The sequence below is a fragment of the Ornithorhynchus anatinus genome, chromosome 14 (assembly GCF_004115215.2).
Source record: "Ornithorhynchus anatinus isolate Pmale09 chromosome 14, mOrnAna1.pri.v4, whole genome shotgun sequence".
Classification (NCBI taxonomy): domain Eukaryota; kingdom Metazoa; phylum Chordata; class Mammalia; order Monotremata; family Ornithorhynchidae; genus Ornithorhynchus; species Ornithorhynchus anatinus.
In genome coordinates this window covers 29,493,535-29,519,289 of record NC_041741.1, presented here as the reverse complement: position 1 = coordinate 29,519,289, position 25,755 = coordinate 29,493,535, and the positions used below count along the sequence as shown (strand labels likewise).

Genomic DNA, 25,755 nt, shown 5'->3' with positions numbered 1-25,755 from the left:
CCAAGGATTTAGTACTGTTCTTGTACACAGTAAGTACTCAGTAAATACTACTGATTGATTTCTTGATAGTATATCTTACTATTTTGTGCTCTCCAGGATATTTGTTTCAAGTTTTTAGATCTGTCATTTCTGTATTTTAAATAGAGATTTTTTTCTGTTTGCAGTATCTTAAATATATAATATAAAAATTCAGCTATGTTACACTTCAATTCTTAAAATGGTATTTTAAAATATAGTCTAGTGTCCTGTTTAAGATTAAAACTAATAAAATAATTAGAATATATTTAAATTATTTGATTGTTGGCCAAACAATCTTCACATATATTGACATCCTTCTCATTATTTTATTTTGTAAAACTTAGCAGTGAGACATTTTCAGAATAAGAAAACCACACTTTCAAGTTTATTTTAGGCACTGAAGCATAGTAAAATTTGAATGTCATATACCTAGGTTTTCCACTTCCCTGATTTAATTATACAAACCATAAAAAATCCTTCAGTACCAACTGCAATGTGGCTTTCACTTGCAGCACTAATAATAATCATAAATGCAATAAAATATTTTCAATATTTTCAGTATATTAGTCAATGAATGTTGTTAGCGAAAGGATAACATGATGTGCCTGTCTCACAAAACAATTGCATATGGTATTTATGCTCCCACACTGGATACCTAGGCCACAGCATATGAATCCAAGTTTTCTTTATTGGTGGTGTTGCAAGGCTCATTAATTCCCCCACATAAACCATTATTTATGAAGATTTATAGGTTTAAAAGTGAATCATGAGTAAAAAATCCACATGAAAATTTTCTTCTGCAGACCTTTCAAAAAAATGTAAGGTAGCATAAAGTCCACTAAGTTCTGAGGTTTCTGTGAGAGCAAGGTTTTTAGTTTTGTTTTTTTAAAATGGTATTTATTAAGGGCTTACTATGTACCAGGCACTATACTAAGTGCTGGTGCAGATATAAGATGATTGGGTTGGATGCAGTCCCTGTCCCAGATAGGGTTCATAGTCTTAATCCCCATTTTACAGATGAGGTAACTGAGGCACAAATAAATTAAATGACTTGCCCAAGGTCACTCAGAAGACAAGTGAAAGGGCTGAGATTAGAACCTATGTTCTCTGACTCCCAGACCCACATTCTTTTCACTAGACCACGCTGTAACAAGCGTGAAAGTCACTGAAAAGTTGTTGATTTAGTTTAGAGAAATCAACTCTCACTTGCAAGGAATAAGTAGAACCTCAAGACTGTGACGAGTAAATGTAGCATTTGGAATCTTTTGAACATTAAATCAGACCATGTTCTTGGAAAAAAATAGTAATGAACCAGTTATAACCCTTGAAACTGGTAAATATCTGCTTTAGTAAAGTATTAACTATTTCTAGAATCAGCTTAGGAGTGTTCACGTATCTCGGTTTTTACCTATACCTTTACATTCCTAATAGAATATATATCCTACATATCCAAATAATAGTAATACTGATAAAATGTTTAATCATCTTTATTGGAAGATTCTATTGAAAATAATGATAATCAGATGCATCATCTGAACAATATTATTAACATCAGAAACTGCTTAAAAATAGGTGGTAAAGGTTTTATTCCTGGGTAAATGAAGACTATTCTACATTAGTTTGGAGCATGAATAAACCTATGAAAATATGACACCTACATCCAACTAAAATTGGTAATTTATTCAACAATGCAGATGATAAATCTTTGGAACACTTAATAAACAGCAGTCCATTTAGTCCTTTTGATAAGACAAAGAATATAAAGCAACACCAGTGAAAAGAAGATCATCATCAGTGTTTTGAAGTTAGTAGCATTCATTACCTTTAACAGGTATTCTATGCAATATTAAAATGAAAAATACTTTTAGAAGTTGTCAGCAATTGGCTCTACTAATTCTCTCACAATATGTCAAGAGTTAATGTTTTCTGGAGGCCATACCACATGAACACAGAAAGCACTGCAAATATTCTATTTTACTGATGGAGAATACGATAACTCCACTAGAAAGCTAAATTGCAAAACATGTATAGTAAAACAAATTAAATACAGTACTCTAAAACTTTGTATCCAATTGGTAACATATAACCAGATATTCACAGACCTCTTGAAAAGAAACAGTCTCCATATGCTTTGCATGTTGAAACTTGAAAGGTTAGTTGAAAGTTTTTCTTTGCTTCTTGCCACTTCCCCATCCACCACTAAGCTGCACGGGATGATCACGAAATGATATGCGCTCTTTTGTAAAAGGTCTTGCATTTGTTTTCACTGGTACAGGTACTTTAGCTGAATAACCAAAATAGTAATGTTAAAAATACAGCATCACATAATATGACCAAAGTATGATTAGAATTTTAAAAATATTATTCTAAAATGGCGGCAATATGTAATCCAGTGTGAAAAAACAGTACTTTTCAAAAATGTAAAATACTTGACAAAAAAAGGTTTGGTAAAAAGAATTGTTAAGAAAAACTTCACCAAATTAAACAGGGAAGAAAAACATCTTAGCCGGGAAACAGACATACTGTTTGGATTTTTTTTTTAAATGTAGAAATGCACTTGTTTATTATTCTATCAGACATATTAAACAATAATATTCCACATTAAATATGACTGAGTTCAATACCTACAGTACAAAGCCAACATATTTTCTTGAGTTTCAGCACCACATTCTAAAAAAGGACACACAGACAGTAAATGATATCCAAAGAAGAGAAGCAAATCTGTTTAAAGAGTTGGAACATAGAGTTTATATGTATGAAGGATTGGGATTATTTAACCTGGAAAGGAGAAGGCTGCAAGATAGCAAACTATCTATTCCACGACAGTGAAGTTAAGAAGAACGTTGACCCTCAACTTGCTAAGGACAAAGCAAAATGAAGAGACTGAAACTTCAGCAAAAGGGAATTAGGTAATTATAAGATCATTTTACCATTAGAATGACTTTGCATATGGCTTTTTGACTAGCCTTATAAATCTTTAAGAACAAAATTTAGTAAATGATTGACTATATATCTGATCATTTATTTGTTAGGACACTCAGACATATTCATATTCCAAAAAAAAATTTCTTATGAAAATTGTACCCTGTAATGTCCCTGATTGTACAAATGCCCAAGTGTAGGGTATTTGTGCAAAAACAAATACACAAGTGCCAGAGTTACAACTCTGTTACACTGTACCCTTCCAAGAGCCCAATACAGTGTTTTGCACAGGGTAATTGCTCAATGAATGCCATTGATTTATTGGAAGCTGGGCTGATAAGCCTGGGGAAACAGGAAGTCATAGAGGCAGTAAGTCATTGATCTTTTTGAAGTGTTCGTGCTAATTACAGTGTTGTGAGAAATAACCAAAGAAGGAGAAATGCAGTCTTGTTCTCAAAGAGGGTAAGCTACTGCCTGTTTGACATTCTGGAAAGCTACCTTGACTTTTTCGGTCAGTGGGATCAATTAAGTCACTGAAGAAACTGTCACAGGGAAGAACTGAAACAACTTCCAAAAGGGCAATGTTTGCATTTGGAGAATTTGACTCATCACATCTATTCACAAATACCAGAACTAACATCCATTAAAAAAACCAAATCAGCTGCTACACTAGCACAAATACATTACTGCACCAGGACTGGATGTCCCAGCTACTCAGGGGAAAGAGCATTAAGCTCTTCCTCTTCTAGATTTTAATGTCCTTGTGGGCAAGGATCTTGTCTAAAAAACTCATTGAACTGTACTCTCCCAAGCAACCTGTAGGCACTCAGTAAATACCATGGATCATAGAGGAAAGAAAGAAAGGAATGAGACACTAGGAAGATTTTTTTAATGGAATTTGTTAAACATTGTTTTAAGTGTTGATGAGGTAGGTACAAGTTAATTAGGTCAGATACAGTCCCCATCCCTCATGGGGCTCATAGGGCTACATAGGAGGGAGAACAGGAGAAAGGGGTAAGATTTCATGTTCTTAAGCAGTTTGCCATCATTAAAGAAAAGAGTTAGTGAAAGAATGGAATGGCTATCTTGGCAGAGTAAGTTTTATTGTGTGACTGGGACACTTTTTATAAACAATTCATTCAAGATTCAAAAGCCTAGTATAGTTTCAAGCACCTAGTATAATTACATGTGTTTACTAGTGTCTACTCCACTCAGTTATGGCTAAATAAATACTTGCACTATTTCAGAAAGAAAAATGTTGAAAAATTACTTAAAAAGCACACATTATGCACTATTTAGTCTCATTTAGTAAAATTATATTAATATACCAAACTAGTACTGGAGAGATGCATCAGTTATAACTTTCAAGTTTCATATATGCATTTAAAAACTTGTGTGAACCTATATGAACTTATATGGATTCACACACACATATATGGAGAAAGTGTCACCTCATTAATAAATCTTTGACAAACAATACTAAAATGCTGAAGGACTTGGACAATTTCTGTAAAATATTTACAAGCATATACTTTATCAAAAATTAACAAAAATATTCAAGTTAAACTTCAGTTAAATTTGTTTGGGAACATATTTCATTGAAACATTTTGATTTTATTACTTTCATTTTCTAAAGGGCTTTCTTGTAGAATATGTATGCATCAAAGATATAGTTTGTGTCTTACTGATGTCCTCTGTTATTTGAAGCTTTTTATTGAATCTTTAAATTGCCATCTTTGTGTCCCCTTTCACTATCTAACCCTATAAATGTTAATCTGCATCCTTTTTATGGCTACTTTTAAAACCCCTTTGCCTATATCAATTATGATACCTAAAAGCAGCAATTATGTGGCATTATAGCTGGTTTTATAGCCACCTTGCAATACATTTTAACTGGAATGAAAATGCCGCTGAAAGATTAGTGGTCAGAAAGAAATTTTAGTTTCTGAGAGAATAAATAAGGTCTTTTCAAAAGCAGTATTTTTTTGTGATTAAAAGGCACTACAGGTTGTGGCATTTTTTTTTTATATTTAAGTTGATGAAACAATTTTCACAAGTAATCACAGCCTTCTATTCCTTTTTTATTCCATGGTACTTTTTGTCATTATATAAATACTTTAGATGAACAGAGATTATGGGAAAATGTGATTATGGGAAAATGTTGTACAACCATTTGGGAATTTATTTTGAAGCTATTTTAATGCATTGTGATTATTTTAGAATTGGACCAAGTGTATAAAGAAACAATTTGGCACAGTCAATACGTAATCACTCTAGCATTATTTAGACTTTTGAGAAAAAAAATGGTGAGCTATTTGAAACCAAGAAAGACAACTGGGTATTATAGATATTCTGCAGATAGGATCCTGGAACCAAATGATGACACTGGAAGTAGTATGCTATCTTTTCCATTTCCTGAAACATGATTGTTACAGGCTAAATGAAGTTTTAACAGTATTCTGAAGCATATTTTCAGGTCATCATACCCACCAAACAACCAACCATTTAAATCAGTGCTGAAAGCCTGTCTTGATTTTGGTTAAAATGCTCTTATTTTTGAGCAGTCATTTCTTTGCTGTTTAATCTGTTGTCTGCTAAAGATTTGTTCTGGTCTTTTTTTTGTTAAATCCCCAATTCTTTAACAAATGTCAAGGGCTGCATATGCTGTGTTTTGATAAGTAATTTAATACGTAAAATGCTTTGAATGGAATCCTGGTATCTATAAAAAAAAAAAGCTTTGTTAAACCGGTCATGATAGAAATTTCATGATGCATACTAATACGTCATAGGATTTTCATCAGTACACCTAACACTGTTTTTCTGGATACTAATTTATTTCAAAGAGCTTCCCATATTGTATTAGTTAACAGCAGATACTGCATGGAGGAAAAAAAAATCTACATTTTAATGAAAGTGACCAGAACGAATCTCTAGCAGCAAAGCATGTACATCAATTTAAGTTCTATAAATGCCTTTGTTTTAGTAGGTTCGCAGGCAAGATAGGTGCTACATAAAATAACAGCTGCTCTTCGTGCTCTATCTTATGTCCCTATTTAAAATTGGCTCACCACTTGCATTGGACGGAAGACTCAAACTGACCAGATATAAATCTGATGAAGGTGAATGAAAAGAAGTTTAATTTTTCCTTATATTAATCATCAAAATAGTTACAGTAACTTTTTTTATAGCTTCTTTCTACTTTTGCATGATTTGCATGTAGTTGGGAATTTTGTGGTAATTTTAATTAATGATATTGAACACTTTGGGTAGGTCCTTGTAAAACTCACAATTAGATTTATAAAATGATTGCTCCCTTATTAGATACTTGAAGCCCTGAGATTTCTACATGGTTTTCATAGACTTTACAAAAGCATTTGATACTGTTAGTAAATATGGGCTCCAGAAATTACCTTGCAAATTTGGTGGCCCTGAAATGTTCATTAAGGATCTGAAACTACTTCACCAAGGTATAGGGGGCTTGGTCAGAGCTGAGGGTGCCTTGTCTGAACCATTCCCCAATAACAAAAGAGTAGAGTTGTGTGGCCAACTATCTCTCACCCATGCCATGCCTCTGGCCTGGAAAGCCCCCCTCCAAAGACTTACTAAAGGCCCATCTCCTCCAAGAGGCCTTCCCTGACTATGCCCTCTTTTTCTTTTCTTCAACTCCCTTATGTGTCACTCTTACTTACTCCCTTTTTTCATTCCCCTCCCAAGCCACACAATTTTTTTTAGTATGGTATATGTTAAGCATTTACTGTGTGCCAGGCACTGTTCTAAGTGCTGGGTTAGGTACAAGCTAATCAGGTTGGACACAATCCCTGTCCCATATATGGCTCCAAGTCTTATTCTCAACACACCAACTATTAAAAATGAGGCCCTTTCCAATTTAGAAAGCCTTCCAAAAGGTATAGTTATGGTACTTGTCCCAACCTTTGAGGAGTCTCACAGCAGTCAGCAGTCAATTCAAAGCAGTCCGACCCACAGCCTTACCTGCTGAGACCTCCAAGCATGGAAGGAACAACCAGCTTAATCACTTACACAAGCTCTTTTTCAAAGAAATGGAACTGTGGTGAAATGAAGCAGGATCTCAAACTTGCCACCATCATCACCATTAAGGGGAAAAATCAAATGTTAGCAATTTTTGAGGCACTTCCTTAAACTCCATTACCAGTAATATTCTTGCTCAGTGCTTCTGGATGAGCTACTAAGGAAAGTTATTAGCATTGTGGAATCACAATGTCACTTCAGATCAGAGATAAACTAAGCTGACATGAAATTTACAGTATGTCAGATGCAGAAGAGTTGCAGGAAGCTGCTCCAAGACCACGATAAATTTTCACAGACTTTGACACCATCAGTAGATCTGGACACTACAAATGGCTTAGTAAATTTGGCTGCCCTGAAAGCTTCATTAAAATACTAAGCTTCTATATGATAACTTGGCTGGCTGGATCAGTTTTTTTTTTTCTTTTTTATGTTATTTAAGTGCTTACCATGCAAGCTGTCTGTACTAAACCCTGGGGTGGATACAAGCTATATCATCTTAGATACACAGTTTTAATTCCCATTTTACAGGTGAGGTGACTGAGGCACGGAGCAGTTAAGTGATGTGCCCAAGGTCACACAACAGACATGTGGTGGAGGCAGCATTAGAACCCAGGTTCTATCATACCTCATTACCACTTTAGGGCTGCCTGCTGGGTAAGGTTCTATTCCATTTATTCTGTACAAACATGCTGGAGGATGTAACATGAAACCTGGATGCAAGCATTAATAATACCCTTCCTCTAGGAAACTTTCCCAACTCAGTAGACTTCAAGCATCAGCCAGAACCCTGGATACAGTCACTCAAGAATTACTGATGACTTTGAATTCACCCAAGAGGTACACAATCAATTTACAAAAATTATAAAGTAAATAGATGTAATATATCAGCTTGCACCAAGAAAGCCATACATACAACCAAAAATCTATATTAGGAACTCACAAAATTTTGTTACCTATGTAGAACACTGACTAATGATACACAAGGAAACACAAAATCAAGTTGAGAAGGCCAACACATCCTTTGGGACACTGTTAAGCAGTGTGTGGGGACAGTATGGTATTAGGCTTCAGACCAAACCCAGCCTTAAAACCAACCCTCTAGGATGGCTACAAACTTTGTCCAAACTTCTTTGTCTATGAGTTGGTGGCAAAGAAATCAAAGGCATAGGTAAATACAGTCTGTAAAAAGGAGTCTGATTATGAGCTGGTGCAAGAGATGTGATGTTAGCAAAGATTCCGTGGATTTAAGAGAAGGATTTTGTAGTGTGGGAATCCTGAGTGTGTTTGAAGACGGAAGAAGGATCTTGAGAAGTGAGAGCGTTTGGGGGTGAGTGGTGGAAGTGAAAGACCCCAAGAAAGAAGTGCCAGAAAAATAGGGAAAAAAACAAAAAAAGCAGGAGACCTATGTGGGTGTAACCAAAATTAAAGAAAGGTTACCAGGAGGATACAATAGTTTACAGTGCTCAAGGTGTCTGACAGAGTCAAGGAGGACTAGATGAAATAAAGGTCACTGACCATCCAAACTCATGTAGTTGGCCACTGCAAGAAAAAAGTTAATGACAAGTGGGGGCATAAAGTTCCCTAGCATTCTGGGATGTTTGTACTATGGGGAATGTTGGCCCAGACTAGCAGTAATATTGATGGAGAATGCAGTATTCGAGGTTGTGCGGGTCAATCCCACACGTAGTCTGGGTTGGCTAAGCATGAAATGGCTTTTGAACCAAGTGACCCGGTGACCACCCTGACCCAGCATTGAATGACACTAGATACTTCCATTAGGATAGAAAGGAATTTTGTATCAGCACAGCCAACCTGTCATCCCTGATTAAAGTCAGGAAGGTAGTTGTGCAATAATAATCCTGTCACCTGGATACAAATGAAGAAGCAGAGAAAAGAGGAAAGACATGTAAATAAACTATCAGTCAATCACATTTACTGAGAACTTACCACGTGCAGAGGACTGTACTAAGTACCTGGAAGAATACAGTATAACAGAGTTGGCAGACACATTTCCTGACCACAACAAGCTTACAGTCTACAGGACTATATAACTATACCTCAAGGGGCCAATTAGAATAACCAGTTAGGGATGTGTGGATGGAAAAGAAATATATTTAAGGACTCTGGTCAAGAGCTAATTTGTCACATTCCCTACCCACAATAAGTTTACATGATCATTACACATTTCATTTTTAACCTGTTTATCATCCCCCAAACCACAGTGTTTAGCTGATAGAATGGGCAGCACAGGGAAAGGTATTAAAACTGGAAGTAATGACAGTAAGGCAGTTAATTTAAATTAGGAAATTCACCCATGGTTCTGTAGCGAGCAATTACGGTTGATAGTAATTAGATACAACAGGTTCCTGGCTCTCCTCATTTATTCAGACATCTATTTTCCTATTATGAATTGGAGAGTTACTGTTCAGATTATGGAGAAAACAGAACTTCAGTAAATTCTACTGGATGTAGGTAATAGCATATAACAGGATATCCACCAATATATAAAGCTTTCTAAATGTACAATATCAATATGTGTTGAATAATTAATATGAGTAGGTAACTTTGAATGCAACATATGCTTAAGGATCTGTAAGAATACTTAGAAAAAGGTGATCTTGAATATAGACTTCAAAGTTATGGTAGCAATACAAAAAGAGAATTATCCACCTTAAATAGTTTTACTGTAATGTTGGCATTTTAAATTTGTTCTCTGTCTTACTAAGTGAGCCGATGCTTCGATCTCCCAATTTTCTAGTCATGTATTGTAAACGGAGAGTAGGAAGACCCAGATAGTGAAAGGAAGATCAATTGTTCCATCCCTTCAGAGCTTACATAATTTTTCAAAAGTGGCCCAGGAGAGAGAGAATAATATGTAAAATCAATTAAAATGTATCCAGAGTACTGTGGTCTGATCATTTGAAAAATTCCATTTAGTATTTTATAAAGCGCATTCACTATAAACCAATTCAATACAGAATAACCGCATATGCTAAATTTTGCAAGGTGTAATTTTGAGTAGCTGACATTCTCCGAAGTTTGGGAAGCTTAATGAGGTCACATATAAGTAGCCATAGAGCGTATCCTTCTGAAATCTCCCTAATTCACAATATTCAAAATGTGTTTCCCCCCCCCAAATTAGAAAAAAATCTGTGAGAGAAATATCCAAATACAAAAGGGAAATCCTGTGATCCCCTAACTTCAGTGAAATAACTGTGCCTTGGGTGCAGTTTGGAGAATCATCATTTATTGATGACATTGTAACTGCCATTATTAGGTTACATTTTTTTAGGGGAGAGAGGAAGAAGCAGGAAAAAAAATGTCCTAAGTCTCTTTTGCTAAACCACAAATAACTACTCCGTTAATAGGGAAAAGAATAAAATAGGTTGCTTTGATATACAAGGATCACTTTTTTATAATTAAGACTTAAGAAATAAACTTTTCAGAAACAAATGATCAAAGGAGTTAATTTGACCCATAGGGAAAAGCCACTGAATTACAGGTTACAATTAAAATAAAACTGATGCTGTGAATTTTTCAAATAATTTAATTTTTCTCATTTCCAAAGAAGAGGTTTAAAGACAGAGAAAGAAAAAAGTATACATTTTTCTAGCAATTCTGGTTGCTGGCATGCTACCCCCTATCTGTAAAAGAATGCGCTTTAACATTCGATTCCATCAATTCATTTGTGATTTCTAAGTGAATACTGAATGAAACCACAACTTACTTGAGGATCCTGCTGAGTGTCTGTGGGCCTGATTATTTTTTCCTCTGTTCTGAGTCAAAGCACTTCCACTCGTCATGGAAACAAGGTCTAAATCCGTGTCTTCTCTGCTTACAAGGCTTGCCTGGGAGCAATGGGAGAGAATGTACACAATCATGAAACAAAATATGGGATTTTCTGAATGCAGCTCACATTACCCCAAATAAACAAACAGAGTCTGTCAAACAACCTTCTTCAAAATGATACCACAATCCTTTATTGCTGCCCAGGCTGAACAAATGCACTATGTCAAGGCATTTTTGCAAATAAGAGCCGATTTTAAAATTGTGGTTTGCTATTTGAGTCCCTACAACAAAAGAAAACATTTGAGTACAGTAATTTTGAAGAAAATCAATCTCTCACACAGCTGATGAAACCTTAAACAGCTTAAGATCATTTATTTACCAGTATACCATTTAATTCTTAATTGCATATCAAAAATGGCATTTTATGTTATTTTCTGTAATAGTTAAGCTTTCCCAAGACAAGTACTAGCCCTATCAATACTACTTCCAGTAAATATTTTTATCCTTTAGATGTGTGCTATAAAATTGTGTCCATAAAGAAACTAGTATATAAGTATTGCACTTACTGTCATTCAAAATTGAAGGCCATGAGAGACTCTCAGAAATTAGACAGGTAAAAGTAAGTAAAACATCGCTTGAACCCCCATCTACTTTTATCTTACCCTCTACCCAAATTGAAAGGTTTTATTTAAGCATGTGAAAAAAGTTATATCAACTTGTCATTTTATTTTAAATATCATAGCCTTGAATTAAGGAGACAACATTATACTGCACTTGTGCATGTGCACACACAAATGCGTGCGCATATACACACACACAGAGTAAACTATTAGTACAATCCAGAAAAAGCAGGAAACACTGTGAGAAAGTATCTTCTTTAACTATTTTACTGATAAAATTGAAAAATAAATCCAAACAACAAAGAAGCCACAAAGGAAAACCTAATCATATATGCAAATATTACCAAAGTCCCAGAATGTAAGTTGACTGAAATCTTTAGAGGAATTACCTTCTCTCAAGATCAAGTTAGGGCAAGTTCAAGATTAACACTTTCTTCTGTCCTTTTCTGATTCTATTTTTCATCAGTAGGAAAAAGAGCTGCTTATACCCATGAATCCCTGTGCACCTAAGTGGGAAAATGAAGCATGGAGAGATTTTGTCTCTCCGCCCTGGCACACAGGAGAAGGTTATTGCCAATCATCTGTGAAAAGGGTGCACTGTGGGAGACACACATAGCACCCATGTCTAGGAGAGGGTCTGGATTAGTGCGTCTGTCATCTCCTCTCCTTGCAATTAGGATTTGGCATGCCGCTGCGTTCTTTTCCCTACACCATCTCCCCGGTATGACTCTTTCAGCCATTTGGCAAACGTGGAGACTGCTTGTTTGCTGACCTACAGGGAGTAATTCTATGCCTGAAATGTGCATTACTCTTGCTTCAGGTAGTAAGAAAGGGAAGAGAGGGAGACTGCTTTCTCTCCCAAACCTGAAAAGTTCATTAATGCATCCTTGGGAGCATCATCTGGGAATCTGATCTGCTAGTCAGGTGTCAGTTCAAATGATAAATCTGCACAACATATAGTCCACCCTATCCGATATTCAAAATTAAATTGGAAAAAAAAAACCCCAAGTGAAACAAATTAGTTCCTAGAACAGAATGGCAAGAGGAAAATTCTTAATCTTTTAAGAGGGTTGGAAATATTTCAACAGGAAATTCATTTCTTTAACAGAGGAAGTTTCCTGTCCCCTTGAGCTCTACAAAGTAGTGAAGATTTTATAACCACTGTGGTGTTCCTTGCACCCACTCAAACATCAGGGGGAAGACATAATTTCACAAAAACGCCTCTCTCATACTAAGTTAGCACCCACCATGTGCTTGCAGCTTGGAAAATCTGTTCTTTAGGTTTTGATGAATTTATATTTATTTCAATTCCGTGACCTTAAAGTTAGCAAGCTCATTAAGAGGCAGGCTCCAAAATAAGAAAACCGCTAAGAGTATCTGGTTAAGGTCAAAGAAATATTTGTAAACATGTGGCCTCTGAAAAATCATTAGCATCTGAGTCACCAACATCCAAAAGATTGTTTTTTTCCTAATCTCAAAAAACCTTATGTCAGTCTCTAATTAAGACTTAACATGTCAAGAATTCCAAATTTAAAGCCATTATTCAAAGTATTGCCACTTGGCATCTAAGTACAAACCCACAGTTTTGGTAAGGGAGCAAACTTGTTAGTCATTTGTTTAACAGGGCAATCGGTGAAACCAAGTGCAGATTTAGATTCTATTTTTGAAAGCAGGGTTTCAAATTAAATGTGAATCAAACATTAAGTTATTTTCAGTCTCAACAGATGTAGACAGCATGGATCTGGAAGAGAAAACAGCTTTTCCATCAATAAAACAGTGGCACATATTTCAAAATGTGCCTGATTTTGCAGGGGAAGTAGGGTTGTCTAGCGGAAAGAGCACAGGATTAGAATTCAGGAGACCTGGGTCTAATCCGAGCACTGCCCCTTGTAATCTGGGCAAATCAATTCTCTGTGTCTCAGTTTCCTCATCTATAAATTGGGGGTTAAATACTTATTTCCCTTCTATTCATACTGTGAGTCCCATGTGGGATAGGGATTGTGAGTAATCTGATTGAATCTACTCTAGTGCTTGGAATAGTGCTTGGCAGATAGTAAACACTTAATAAATACAATTAGTATAATGACAGACAGGCATGATTTAATATCATGTTAATATAAGGTAACTTTCAACGGTGGTTTGAGAGTTCTTTTTCAACCTACCCCAGGGGGATTCAATAACCACATATCTCTTTAGGAGGAAGTGCTGAGAAAGAAGTTTTTCTGTTCCATCTACTCATTCATTCTTTCAGTTGCATTTATTGAGTGCTTACTGTTTGCAGAGCACTGTACTAAACGCTTGGAAAGTACAATTTGGCAACAAATAGAGACAATCCCTCCCCAACAACGGCTCACAGTCTAGAAGATGTTTACCCCAGCTTTTAGCAGATTGTTTTGCACAAAATATTTGATCAATACTTTCTGTATGACCTCACACAAGTCATTTAACTTTTCTATGCCTGTTACCTCATTTTTTATCCCCATTTTTAAAATGGAGATTAAGGCAGTGAGCCTCATGTAGGATATGGATTGTGCCCAAACTGATTATCTTGAATCCATTCCAGCACTTAGTACAGTGCTTGGCACATAAAAAGCAGTTAACAAATACCATTACAAAGATAAGCTCTAAATAAATACAATTGATTGACTGATGTGGAGGTGGATGATCAATAAATTGAAGGTCTTGAGGAGTGGGGAGATGCAGACAACATTTTTTTTTAGAAAAATGATCCAGACAGCAGAGTGAAATGGGACTGGAGTGGGAAGAGACAGAAGGCAGGGAGCTCAATCCAATTCAATTCAAACCAAGTGTATTCATTGAGCGCTTACTGTGTGCAGAATACTGTAATAAGCACTTGGAAAGTACAATTCAGCAACAAATAGGGGCAATCCCTGACCATGATGGGCTCACAGTCTAGAAGGGAGGAGACAAACATCCAAACAAGTAAACAGGCCTCGATAGCATCCATATAAATAAATAGAATTATACATTTATAAACATCATTCATGAAATAAATAGATTTACAAATATGTACACACATACACAAAGGTGCTGTTGTGTGGAGAGGGCGGTAGAGCAGAGGGAGCGAGTAGGGGCCATGGGGAAAGGAGGTAGAGCAGAGGAAAAGGGGGGGGGCATAGTTTAGGAAGGCCTCTTGGAGGAGGTGAGCTTTCAGTAGGGCTATGAAGGGAGGGAGTGTGTTAGTTTGGTGGATGTGAGGAGGAAGGGCATCCCAGGTCAGAGATAGGACATGGGCCAGGGGTCTAAGGCAGAAACGAGGCTCTGTGAAGAGATTAGTACCAGAAGAGAAGAGTGTGCGGGCTGGGCTCTAGAAGGAGCGAAGGGAGGTGAGGTGGGAGGGTGCAAGGGGATAGAGAGCTCTGAAGCCAGTAGTGAGGAGTTTTTTGCTTTACACGAAGGTGGATAGGCAACTACTGGAGATTTTTGAAGAGAGGGGTGACGTGACATGATGACCTCAGAATGACTGTAGAAAGATAATCTGGGCAGCAGAGTGAAGTAGAGACTGAACTGGGGAGAGACAGGTGGTTGGGAGGTCAGAAAGGAGGCAGGTGCAGTAATACAGTCAGGGTATGATGAGTGATTGTACTACCATGGTAGCGGTTTGGATGGAGAGGAAAGGGCGGATCTTAGCGATGCTATGAAGGTGAGACCGGCAGGTTTTGGTGAATGATTGGATATGTGGGGTGAATGAGAGAGCGGAGCCAAGGGTGACACCATCGTTGTGGGCTTGCGAGACGGGAAGGATGACGGGAGAGTCAGGGAGAGAACAGGGGTTGGGAGGGAAGATAAGGAGCTCAGTCTTGGACATGTAAGTAATCCAAGATCAGTAAAGTAAGATCAGTAAGGAGGCTGATGTAGTAGTGAGGGCCCTATATGATAACTTGGAACAGCATGGCAGCAGTTTGGATGGAGACAAAGGGGCAGATTATAGTGATTCTGTCAAGGTACAACAGGCAGGATTTGGTGACCGATTCAATATGTTGAATGAATGGGAGAGATGAGTTGAGGATAATGCCAAGGTTATGGGTTGTAACAGATCTATCTTGTGTTCATTCCACTATGTCATGTTACTTCTTTCCTGCTTGAAGAGGGAAATATGAGGATTATTGTAGCTAAAGAAGGATCATTTATAAGAAGCCCTCATAGGATACTTCAATTAGTTTGACAGGTCCTGTGTTTGCACCTAAAATGGAAGGGGTGCAATTTTGCATGGCGGATTACCCCCATTATCTCTCTGTAGGCAGATTATCTAATTTTAAAACTGAGGCTCACACAATCATCCCATCAATGGTATTTATTGAGTGTTCACTGTTCACAGAGCTCTAAACTAAGAACCCGGGAGACATAAATACAATAGAGTTGGCAGGCATGAACCTTGCCCTTTAAAGCATTCAATCACCTTGCCCCCTCCTCCCTTAGATCATTGATTTTCTATTACAACCCAGCCCACACATTTCACTCATATAATGTCAACCTACTCACTGTACCTCAGTGTCATCGATCTTCCTGCTGACCCCTCACCCACGTACTTCCCTGGCCTGGAATGCCCTTCCTCTTCCTATCTAAAAGATGATCACTCTCCCCACCTTCAAAGCCTTATTGAAGATACAACTCTTCCAAGAGGAATTTCCCAACGAGGCCCTCAATTCCTCTTCTCCCACCCTCTTCTGCATCACCTTTGTACTTGGATTTGCTCCCTTTATTCAACCCTTTCCTTAGCCCCACAGCACTAATGTACACATACATAATTTATTTATTTATATCAATGTCTGTTCCCCCCTCTAGACTGTGAGCAGAGAATGCATCTACCAACTCTTGTTATGGTGCATTCTCCCAATGGTGCAGTGTATAGTGCACGGGCCTGGCAATCAGAAGGTTATAAATTCTAATCCCAGCTCCACCACTTGTCTGCTGTATGACCTTGGGCAAGTAACACTACTTCTCTGAGCCTCAGTTACCTCATCTGTAAAATGGGGATTGAGACTGTGAGCCCAAAGTGGGACAGGGACTATGTCCACCCCAATTTGCTTGGATCCCCCCCCAGTGCTTAGTATAGTGCCTGGCACCCAGTAAGTTCTAAAGAAATACCATTACTATTACTAGTAGCAATAGCACTAAGTGCTTATATAGTGCTCTGCCCACAGTAAGCATTCAATAAATCTGATGAATTGCCCTCAAGGAGTTTACAATCTAGGTGATGAGGATGAGGGTAGGAGAAGGACAGAGGAGAAAATTAGTATTTAATTAGTTTCATCCCTGGTCAGTCATCAGTCATAGAGAAGCAGCATGGCTCAGAAAGAGCCCAGGCGTGGGAGTCAGAGGTCACGGGTTCAAATCCCCGCTCCGCCACTTGTCAGCTGTGTGGCTTTGGGCAAGTCACTTAACCTCTCTGTGCCTCAGTTACCTCATCTTAATGGGGATTAAGACTGTGAGCCCCATGTGGGACAACCTGATTACCTTCTATCCCCCCCTCCCAGCACTTAGAAAAGTGCTTGACACAAAGTAAGTGCTTAACAAATACAATTATTATTATTATTATTATAGCCCTGGCACCTCTGGAACTGGCTGCTAATATCCCCGGCACCTCTGGAATTGAATGTTGGGAGCCCTGGCATCTGTGGCACTGGCCAGTTTTACCCCTGGAACCCTAGAACTGGCTCTTCGCAGTCTTGGTACCTCTGGATCTAGTCAGTCCTAGCCCTAGCATCACTGAGTTGCCATTTCAAAATTTGTAAACATATTACATATTGCAAACATCAAGTACTTAGTACAATAGTATTACAACATTACGTTGTTCTTTCAACTATAATTGCTACAGTGAATTGTGCTTTGCACATTAAAATCACTACAAATATGAAATGTAAAATTACATAATTGATCCACCTTTGGCCCCTCTTCTGTGAAAATTAAGCATTTAAGAAAATCCCAGATATGTTGATGTTGCACTAAAGAATTCAAACATTGTATTGCCAATCCAAGCTTCTTGTTTTGGTTGGAAAATAATGGCAGTTTGAAAGTGAAACTGTGATGTCTTAATCCAGGTTTCTCTGGCTCAAACCGATGTGGTCTGGTTTTGAGGATATGGCCAGACTCCAACTCGTTCCATCTATCTATTAGACTGGATCAATGAAATGAGGGCCCAGAGGAGTTTATTATAACAACCTGACTTTCCAAATCCAACAACCTAAAATTCCAAAGCCAATTCAAAATCACTTTCAGAGCATGGTTGCCAGAAATAATTGGAAAGGAGAGGTACAAAACTCTGAATTACTCCCTAGAACAACAGTTTTACTTGGACATTGAAACTTTACATAATAATTTTAAATCTAGGCTAAATAAACATTATTGACATAGTCTAATTTTAGCTAATTCTTTATTTGTAAAGCAGTACCAGTATGGAGTGAAGCATGCCAACTTGGAGTGAAGCATGCCAATTTATTTCAGCAGAAGTTGTGTTACACTTTAGTGTATGCATGACATATGCTCTATTTCCAGGGAAATACCCAGTAGGACAGAGGAAGCTTAGAAATAGTTGCAAATCTCTTTCCTCAATGGCTCAAGATTTGCACTTGCCAATGTGCAATAAAATCCAATATGGATTACAACTAATTACAACTTCTGAAGTGCCCTTAGGCACATACCATTCTCCTGGTCTACTCATCATCCTAAGAAATCTTCACAATTGGCTTCAAGCCCCCCACCATCTGGCTCCACCATCTGGCCCCACCTTCCCTATTTGCCCTCTTCTCCCGCTATTCCCAGAAATCCTGCCTTTGTTCTTTCCAAGTCAACCTTCTAGCCGTGACTTGCTCTCAACCTTCCCCCCAAAATAGGAAAGACTTTGCCTTCAACTCACTCTCCAGTAGGTCTCTTCCTGTATTTCTTTCTCCTCTGGGCCCAAGTCTTTGCCTCGGTTTTCTGTTTTCTCATTCCTGGGTCTCCCTTCCATTGGTTTCTGTTTTGGCTTCTCCATATATGTTTCTTTCCTCTCTTTCCTCTGTCTCTGTGTGTCTTCCTTTCTGTCCACCAGGCACCCCACCTCCTTAATCCCTCCTACACTTATAATGAAAAGTTGGTACCTGTGTGTGTCCATTCCGTACTTTTAAAAGTAAAATTACTGACCTTGGGATCCAACTTTGTGCATGTTTGGCTGAAAAGACTGAAGTGTGGAGAAGGAGCATGGCCTAGTGGATCGAGCACAGGTTTGGGAATCAGAAGGACCTGGGTTCTAATCCTGGCCCTGCCACTTGTATGCTGTTGTGACCTGGAGCTAGTCACTTCAATTCTCTGTGTCTCAATTACCTCATCTGTAAGATGGGGATAAAGATCCTGAGTCCCATGAAGGACACAGACTGTGTTGAACCCTGTATCTACCCAGTGCTTAGTACAGTGCCTGGCACATAGTAAGCTCTTAATAAATCCCATAAAAAGGTGTCAGGCACATATAGTCAGTTCCTTGTTTTGTTGATGGATTTGACGTGGACTGCGTCCACTGTTTTGAACTTGCTTTTTTTTTATCTTTATCCTTCCAACGGATTTGCTTGAAGAGTTCAACCCAATATCAACCCACCAGTTGCTCTGTCTCCTGACAGTCCACGGCTTGTCCAACTCAATTATTTTGTCTCTGTACCTCACGTTTAGAACAGTGCCTGGCATGTAGTAAGTGCTTACCAAATACCAAAATTATATAGCTCTTAGAATAGTGTTTGGAACATAGTAAGTGCTTAACAAGTACCATTTGGACACTGAGATTCCAGAGTCTAGGTCACTCATCAGAACACAGCCCCTTCCCCTTGGCTGCTTTTTTTTTAAAACGGCATTTGTTAAGCACTCACTTTGTTCCAGGCACAGTTCTAAGTACTGGGGTAGATACAAGGTAATCCGGTTGGACAAAGTCCATGTCCCAAATAGGGCTCACAGTCTTAATCCCCATTTTACAGATGAGGTAACTGAGGCACAGAGAAGTGAAGTTTACTTGCCGGAGGTCATACAGCAGACAAGTGGTGGAGCTGGGTTAAGAACGCACGTCCTTCATCTGCCAGACCTGTGCTCTAACCAATAGGCAATATTGGGCCTTGTATGCTTCTGGGAGTAAGTCTTTTGCTTGCTTTGAGATTCCCCCTTCTCCCACTCCAACTACAGCAGGTGATCCTGTCCTTGGACCCTATAGAAGGGGCTGGGTGAGTTTGTGATGGAAAGATTTTCATGGTTTTCAGGGGAGAGGAATCTTGGGAGACCAAGGTTTAGGAAAAAGCCCGAACAGGGAGAAGAAGAGGCATGGTACAATCCACTGATATCATACACACAGTGATGTTATCACAGTGCACTGTAAACAGTGTGATGTGAAGACATCAAACGTTACCTGGAGAGGTCCTACGAAAATCTGATCAACGGTATTTGTTGAGCTCTAAGTGGTTGGAAGAGTACAATAGATAGAATTAGTAGACATGTTCCCTACCCATAATGAGCTGACAGTCTAGAGATAGTTCCAGTCACACAAGAGAATGATAATAATGTTGGTATTTGTTAAGTGCTTACTATGTGCAGAGCACTGTTCTAAGCGCTGGGGTAAATACAGAGTAATCAGGTTTTCCCACATGAGGCTCACAGTTAACCCCCATTTTACAGATGAGGTAACTGAGGCACAGAGAAGTTAAGAGACTTGTTCACAGTCACACAGCTGACAAGTGGCAGAGCCGGGATTCGAACCCATCACCTCTGACTCCCAAGCCTGGGCTCGTTCCACTAAGCCACGCTGCTTCCCATAGTCTAGCCCTGCAGACTGGCCATATTGAGTCTGCTTTTTATCTCTTATTGGATAGTGCACTGCGTAGAATTTGGTGACGGTGTTTAATTCTGCTTTACTAATGAAATTCTTCGGTTGTCTTAAGGATTCCTGGCTTACGGCTGGTCCAGCTACAGTTCCCTTAGAATTTATGGTCAATGTGTCTTGCTGAATCTGCAAAGTAATTGTTTGTGTTTTACGTATTCTCTTGGGGAGTGCCCCGAGAGCACAATTGTCTGTACATAACAATCCCCGAACCTCTGTCTCACCTTTTCAATGTGCTCTCCTCTTGCCCTGACAACCTGGCGTTTCTCTTTACCTTGGTGGGTTCATATCCTTAGGAAATCTCTGCTCAATAACCCGAACTCATGCCAAATACAGATAGTCATCATTAACTCTAGATCCTGCCTAGGGTAACTACTCTGGTGTCTGACTTCTTTGGGGCTAAATGATATTTATAATAATAAAAAGCACTGATATTTTAGGTCACTGGTGTCCATATTTATAAAGGAAATGTACCAAACCATCTTTTCCCCCACAAAATACAAAGCATTTGTTTCCATTCCTTTTGAACTGTTTATGTAATTTACTAATGAGAAACAGCATGGCTCAGTGGTAAGAGCCCGGGCTTGGGAGTCAGAGGTCGTGGGTTCTAATCCTGGCTCCGATGCTTGTCAGCTCTGTGACCTTGGGCAAGTCACTTAACTTCTCTGTGCCTCAGTTACCTCATCTGTAAAATGACGATGAAGACTGGGAGCACTATGAGGCACAACCTGATTACCTTGTATCTACCCCAGCCCTTAGAACAGTTCTTGGCACATAGTAAGCACTTAACAAATACCAACATTATTATTATTAATGAAGATTTTAATAACTCCCAACTACCACTTCAGCCACACTTTCTCAACCCCTATCCAATCAGTCAATCATACTTACTGAGTGCTTACTGTAATAGTAATAATTGTAATGGTATTTCTTAAGCACTTACTATGTGCCAAGCACTGTTCTAAGCTCTGGGGTAGATAGACGCAAGCAGGTTGTCCCACGTGGGGCTCACAGTCTAAATCCCCATTTTACAGATGCAGTAACTGAGGCCCAGATAAGTTAAGTGGCTTACCCAAGGTCACAAAGCAGATAGGTGGCGGAGGTGGCATTAGAACCCACATCATCTGACTCCCAATTCATTTGTTCAATTCATTCAGGGGTATTTATTGAGCGCTTACTGTGTACAGAGTACTGTATTAAGTGCTTGGAAAGTACAATTCGGCAACAGGTAGAGACAATCCCTACCCAACAACAGGCTCACAGTCTAGAAGGGGGAGACAGGCAACACAGCAAATGAAGTAGATGTACAGAGCGCTGTACTAGATGCCTGGGGGAGTACAATAGAAGAGAGTTGGTATCCCATCAAACTATCTTCTGACCTTTATTTCTGGCCTATTGGCAGCTCCACCAGCCCTGGGTTAATATGGGTCACCCATACTCCTTAACTACCCTCTTTTCTCTAGATGCAAAGGCCTACACCTTCAAACCTGTAACCTCCGCTAAACACAACTCCCTTGTTCCCTTAATCATTCTCACATTTCCCCGCTCCAGCCCCAGCACTGGATGATCCCTAGAGTCTGTTCTGTCCATTCCTGTATTTAGGCAGTTTGAACCCTGTTGGCAGAAATTCAGAAAATCAAGCCAATATTTGACACAAAATTTATTTTCTTTTACTTTCTTTAATCTGCTCACTGGCCTACAGGCTGAAGGAGTAGAGAGGATGGTGATGTCAGAATGAGTGATGGAACGGAGCGCATCGTGAGGGAAGAGATGTCTTTGAGGTAACAGGAAATGCAGGTAAAGGAGAGCAGGTGAAAGAAGCAGCATGGTTTAATGGGAAATGCATGGGCTTGGGAGTCAGAGGACAGAAGCAGCATGGCTCAGTGGAAAGAGCCCGGGCTTGGGAGTCAGAGGTCATGGGTTCGAATCCCAGCTCTGCCACTTGTCAGCTGTGTGACTCTGGGAAAGTCACTTAACTTCTCTGTGCCTCAGTTCCCTCATCTGTCAAATGAGGATGAAGACTGTGAGCCTCACGTGGGACAACCTGACTACCATGTATCTACCCCAGCATTTAGAACAGTGCTCTGCACATAGTAAGCACTTAGCAAGTACCAATGTTGTTATTATTATTATTATTAAATCCTATCTCCATTACTCACCTGCATTTCCTCATACATCCAGGACAGCTTCTGAGTTATTCAATTTTTAAAACTCACTCATTTGATTTAAAAAGAAGTAAATTATTTCCTACTGAAATACCTTCTCCAAATGCATTATATCCTAACCTTCAAATAGTAGCGGTAACAGCTTTAATTCTCAAAATTTCATATTTTCATATGATATGCATTATTTAATCAATTTTAAATGACAGTAAATCTCAAGAAAAACACTACTATTTTATGAGAAAGCATTCTGGAATCATACCATAGTAGTTACAGTTGTGACATTTTTTGTAGTTTAAACAAACTGTGGACACATTTTAAAATGTTATTTACTGAATATTGATGTCGGCAACATTTTACTGTAAACTTAAACACATTTCTTACCACAAGCTGAACTCGCCCTCCACTGAGTACATCTGGATCCAACTCGGGTAAGAACCGGTTACTGCAGAGTGGAATAGGAAAAAAAATTACTTTAAGTGTATGGAATGAATATGTATGACTGAATTACCTATGTCAACATGGCCAGGAATCATTTTGAACAATAAAATACATTAAACCAAATGAAGATGATATTTCTTTAAAATCAAGGAACCTGGTGTGAAATATTCAGGTTTAATATTTGAATGTCACATTTTTCTAGTAGTGTTTGTATTACAAGGTAATATAAGATCCAAATTTCTTAATCTACCTCCTCAGAAAATACTCAGCAAGTATTTGAAAACTAATTGCTATTTCTCACATCATAACAATAATAATTGTTGTATTTGCTATGCACTGTTCTAAACACTGGGGCAGATACAATATAAACAAATTGGATACAGTCCCTGGCCCTCATTGGACTCATAGTCTAAGGGGGAATAAGAACAGATATCTTATCCCCATTTTAGAGATGAGGAAACTGAGGCACAGAGAAGTTGAGGTCACACAGTAGACAAGTGATGGAGCCGGGATTAGAACCCCTGATCTTCTGACTACCAAGCCCGTGCTCTATCCACTAGCCCATAGCTATTGACCTACAACCTTTCTACCATTCCTGTCCAAATTAATAATAATAATGTTGGTATTTGTTAAACGCTTACTATGTGAAGAGAACTGTTCTAAGCACTGCGGTAGACACAGGGGAATCAAGTTGTCTCATGTGGGGCTCACAGTCTTAATCCCCATTTTACAGATGAGGTAACTGAGGCACAGAGCAGTTAAGTTACTTGCCCACAGTCACGCAGCTGACAAGTGGCAGAGCTGGGATTTGAACTCATGGCTCCTGACTCCAAAGCCCGTGCTCTTTCCACTGAACCATGCTGCTTCCTTGAATGGGTTTTATAAAATTGCTGCCTTTGTTTCTTATCTTCCTCTCTCTACTGGTTTGCATCCTCACTTGCCGGCTGTGTGCCTCAACTTCTCTGTGCCTCAGTTTCTTCATCTGTATATTGGATATGACACCTGTTCTCCCTCCCCTTAAACAGCGATTCGTATGTGGAACAGAGATTGTGCTTACTGTATATAAAGCATTGTCTTAAGCACTTTGGCACAATATAATAATAAACACAGTCCCTGCCCAGAACATGATCAGTCAAGATAATTTATAGGGTGCATAGCTACTATGTCACATGAACACTGATAGTTTCTGAAATTCATGGTACTCCAATTTAAGGAAGAGATTGTGTCTAATCTGCTCGTATTGTATCTCTCCCAGTATTTAGTACAATGCTTGGCACTTAATAAAGTCATAATACAGTACAAAAATAATTATAATGACATAAAGTTAGTAAGAATTGAAAATCACTCTATCAATCCACATTCATTCAATCAATCGATCGATCAATGGTATTTATTGAGTACTTACGGGGCTCAGATCACTATACTAAATGCTTGGAAGAGTACAATTTAATGGAGCTGGTAGACATGCTCCTTGCCCACAAGGAAATTACTGTCAGCTTTTTATCTAATTACACTACACATAGTAAAAGGTACCAAGCTCATTCATAATCAAACATATTGATTGAATTATGCATGAACCTGATTCCATTCTTCTTTAACAAAAAGCAGGAAAGAAGCAGTATTGCCTAGTGGAAACAGGACAGGCTTGGGAGTCAGAGGACTTGGGCTCTGCCACTCGTTTGCTGTATAACCTTGGAAAGTCACTTAGCTTCCATGTGCCTCAGTTTCCTCACCTGTAAAATGGGGATTCAGTACCTGTTCTCCCTCTTATTTAGACTGTGAGTCCTGTAACCAACCTGATACTGCGCTTAGAACAGTGCTTGACACACAATAAGTACATAACAAATACTTAACAAATACCATTAAAAAAATGACCAGAAAATAATTGACCATACATGAGTGTAACCAATTGATCAGCATAACTTGGACATGTTTAACTTTTGAGTATTTTCTTTTGGTTTTAAGTTTACAACTATAAACATATTGCACGAGATTTTTGCATTCATCAAATAGTAGTTCATAATCAAGTTATACAGTGGGATACATTACTGGGTTAACATGTGTAATTTATCTTGGTAGAACGACATCATTTCATGAAAAAATATTCAATAACCTGTTGGGAAAATTTAGAGGCAACTTAAAAATGATGACCCTTCACAAAACATTCACAAAGATCACATTGCCATAACCAATAATATCTTACCAAGAATAAATATACTTTCATGCATGTTACTCGGGATGTAACATGCATGCATATGGAAGCAGCATGGCTCAGTGGAAAGAGCCCGGGCTTGGGAGTCAGAGGTCATGGGTTCGAATCCCGGCTCTGCCACTTGTCAGCTGTGTGACTGTGGGCAAGTCATTTCACTTCTCTGGGCCTCAGTTACCTCATCTGGAAAATGGGGATTAAGACTGTGAGCCTCATGTGGGAAAACCTGATGACCCTGTATCTACCCCAGCGCTTAGAACAGTGCTCTAAGCGCAGGGGTAGATACAGGGTCATCAGGTTAACATAGTAAGCACTTAAGAAATACCAACATCATTATTATTACTATTATGTTCACGCCACTTTGGTCCTGGGAGTTGAAAGTTTGCACCCTATGGTGCCTCTGCCTTGTGTTCTCTCAGATCCAGACATGGACCATTATTATTATTATTACTACTATTAATAGTAAAAATGATAATACTGGCATTTGTTAAGGGCAATGCATATGTCAAGCACTGTTTAAACCCCTGGGGTAGACATAAGTTAAGTCAGACCTAATCCCTGTCTAATATGGCGCTTAAAGTCTAAGTAACAGGGAGCACAAGTATTGGCTCCCCATTTTACAGATGAGCAAACTGAGACACAGATAAGTGATGTAACTTGCCTAAGGTCCAACAGCTGGCAAGTGGAAAAGGGGGG

At 38.6% G+C, this 25,755-nt stretch overlaps 1 protein-coding gene across 6 annotated transcripts in view; it reads right to left on the bottom strand.

Moving 5' to 3' along the window:
• Positions 1-1,487: 1,487 nt before the first annotated feature.
• LRRIQ1 (leucine rich repeats and IQ motif containing 1) overlaps positions 1,488-25,755 on the bottom strand; it is a 165,697-nt gene continuing 141,429 nt past the window's right edge. For 5 of the 6 annotated variants that reach the window (XM_029079406.2, XM_029079407.2, XM_029079408.2 and 2 more), the window contains 3 exons: positions 22,794-22,854; positions 10,715-10,835; positions 1,488-2,302 (listed from right to left, as the gene is read on the bottom strand). In XM_029079406.2, the coding sequence (XP_028935239.1) occupies positions 2,172-2,302; positions 10,715-10,835; positions 22,794-22,854 (313 nt within the window). In that variant the 3' untranslated portion in view covers positions 1,488-2,171. Of the gene's footprint in view, positions 2,303-10,714; positions 10,836-22,793; positions 22,855-25,755 lie in introns of those variants that run through there. The other variant, XM_039914086.1, reaches the window with a different exon arrangement.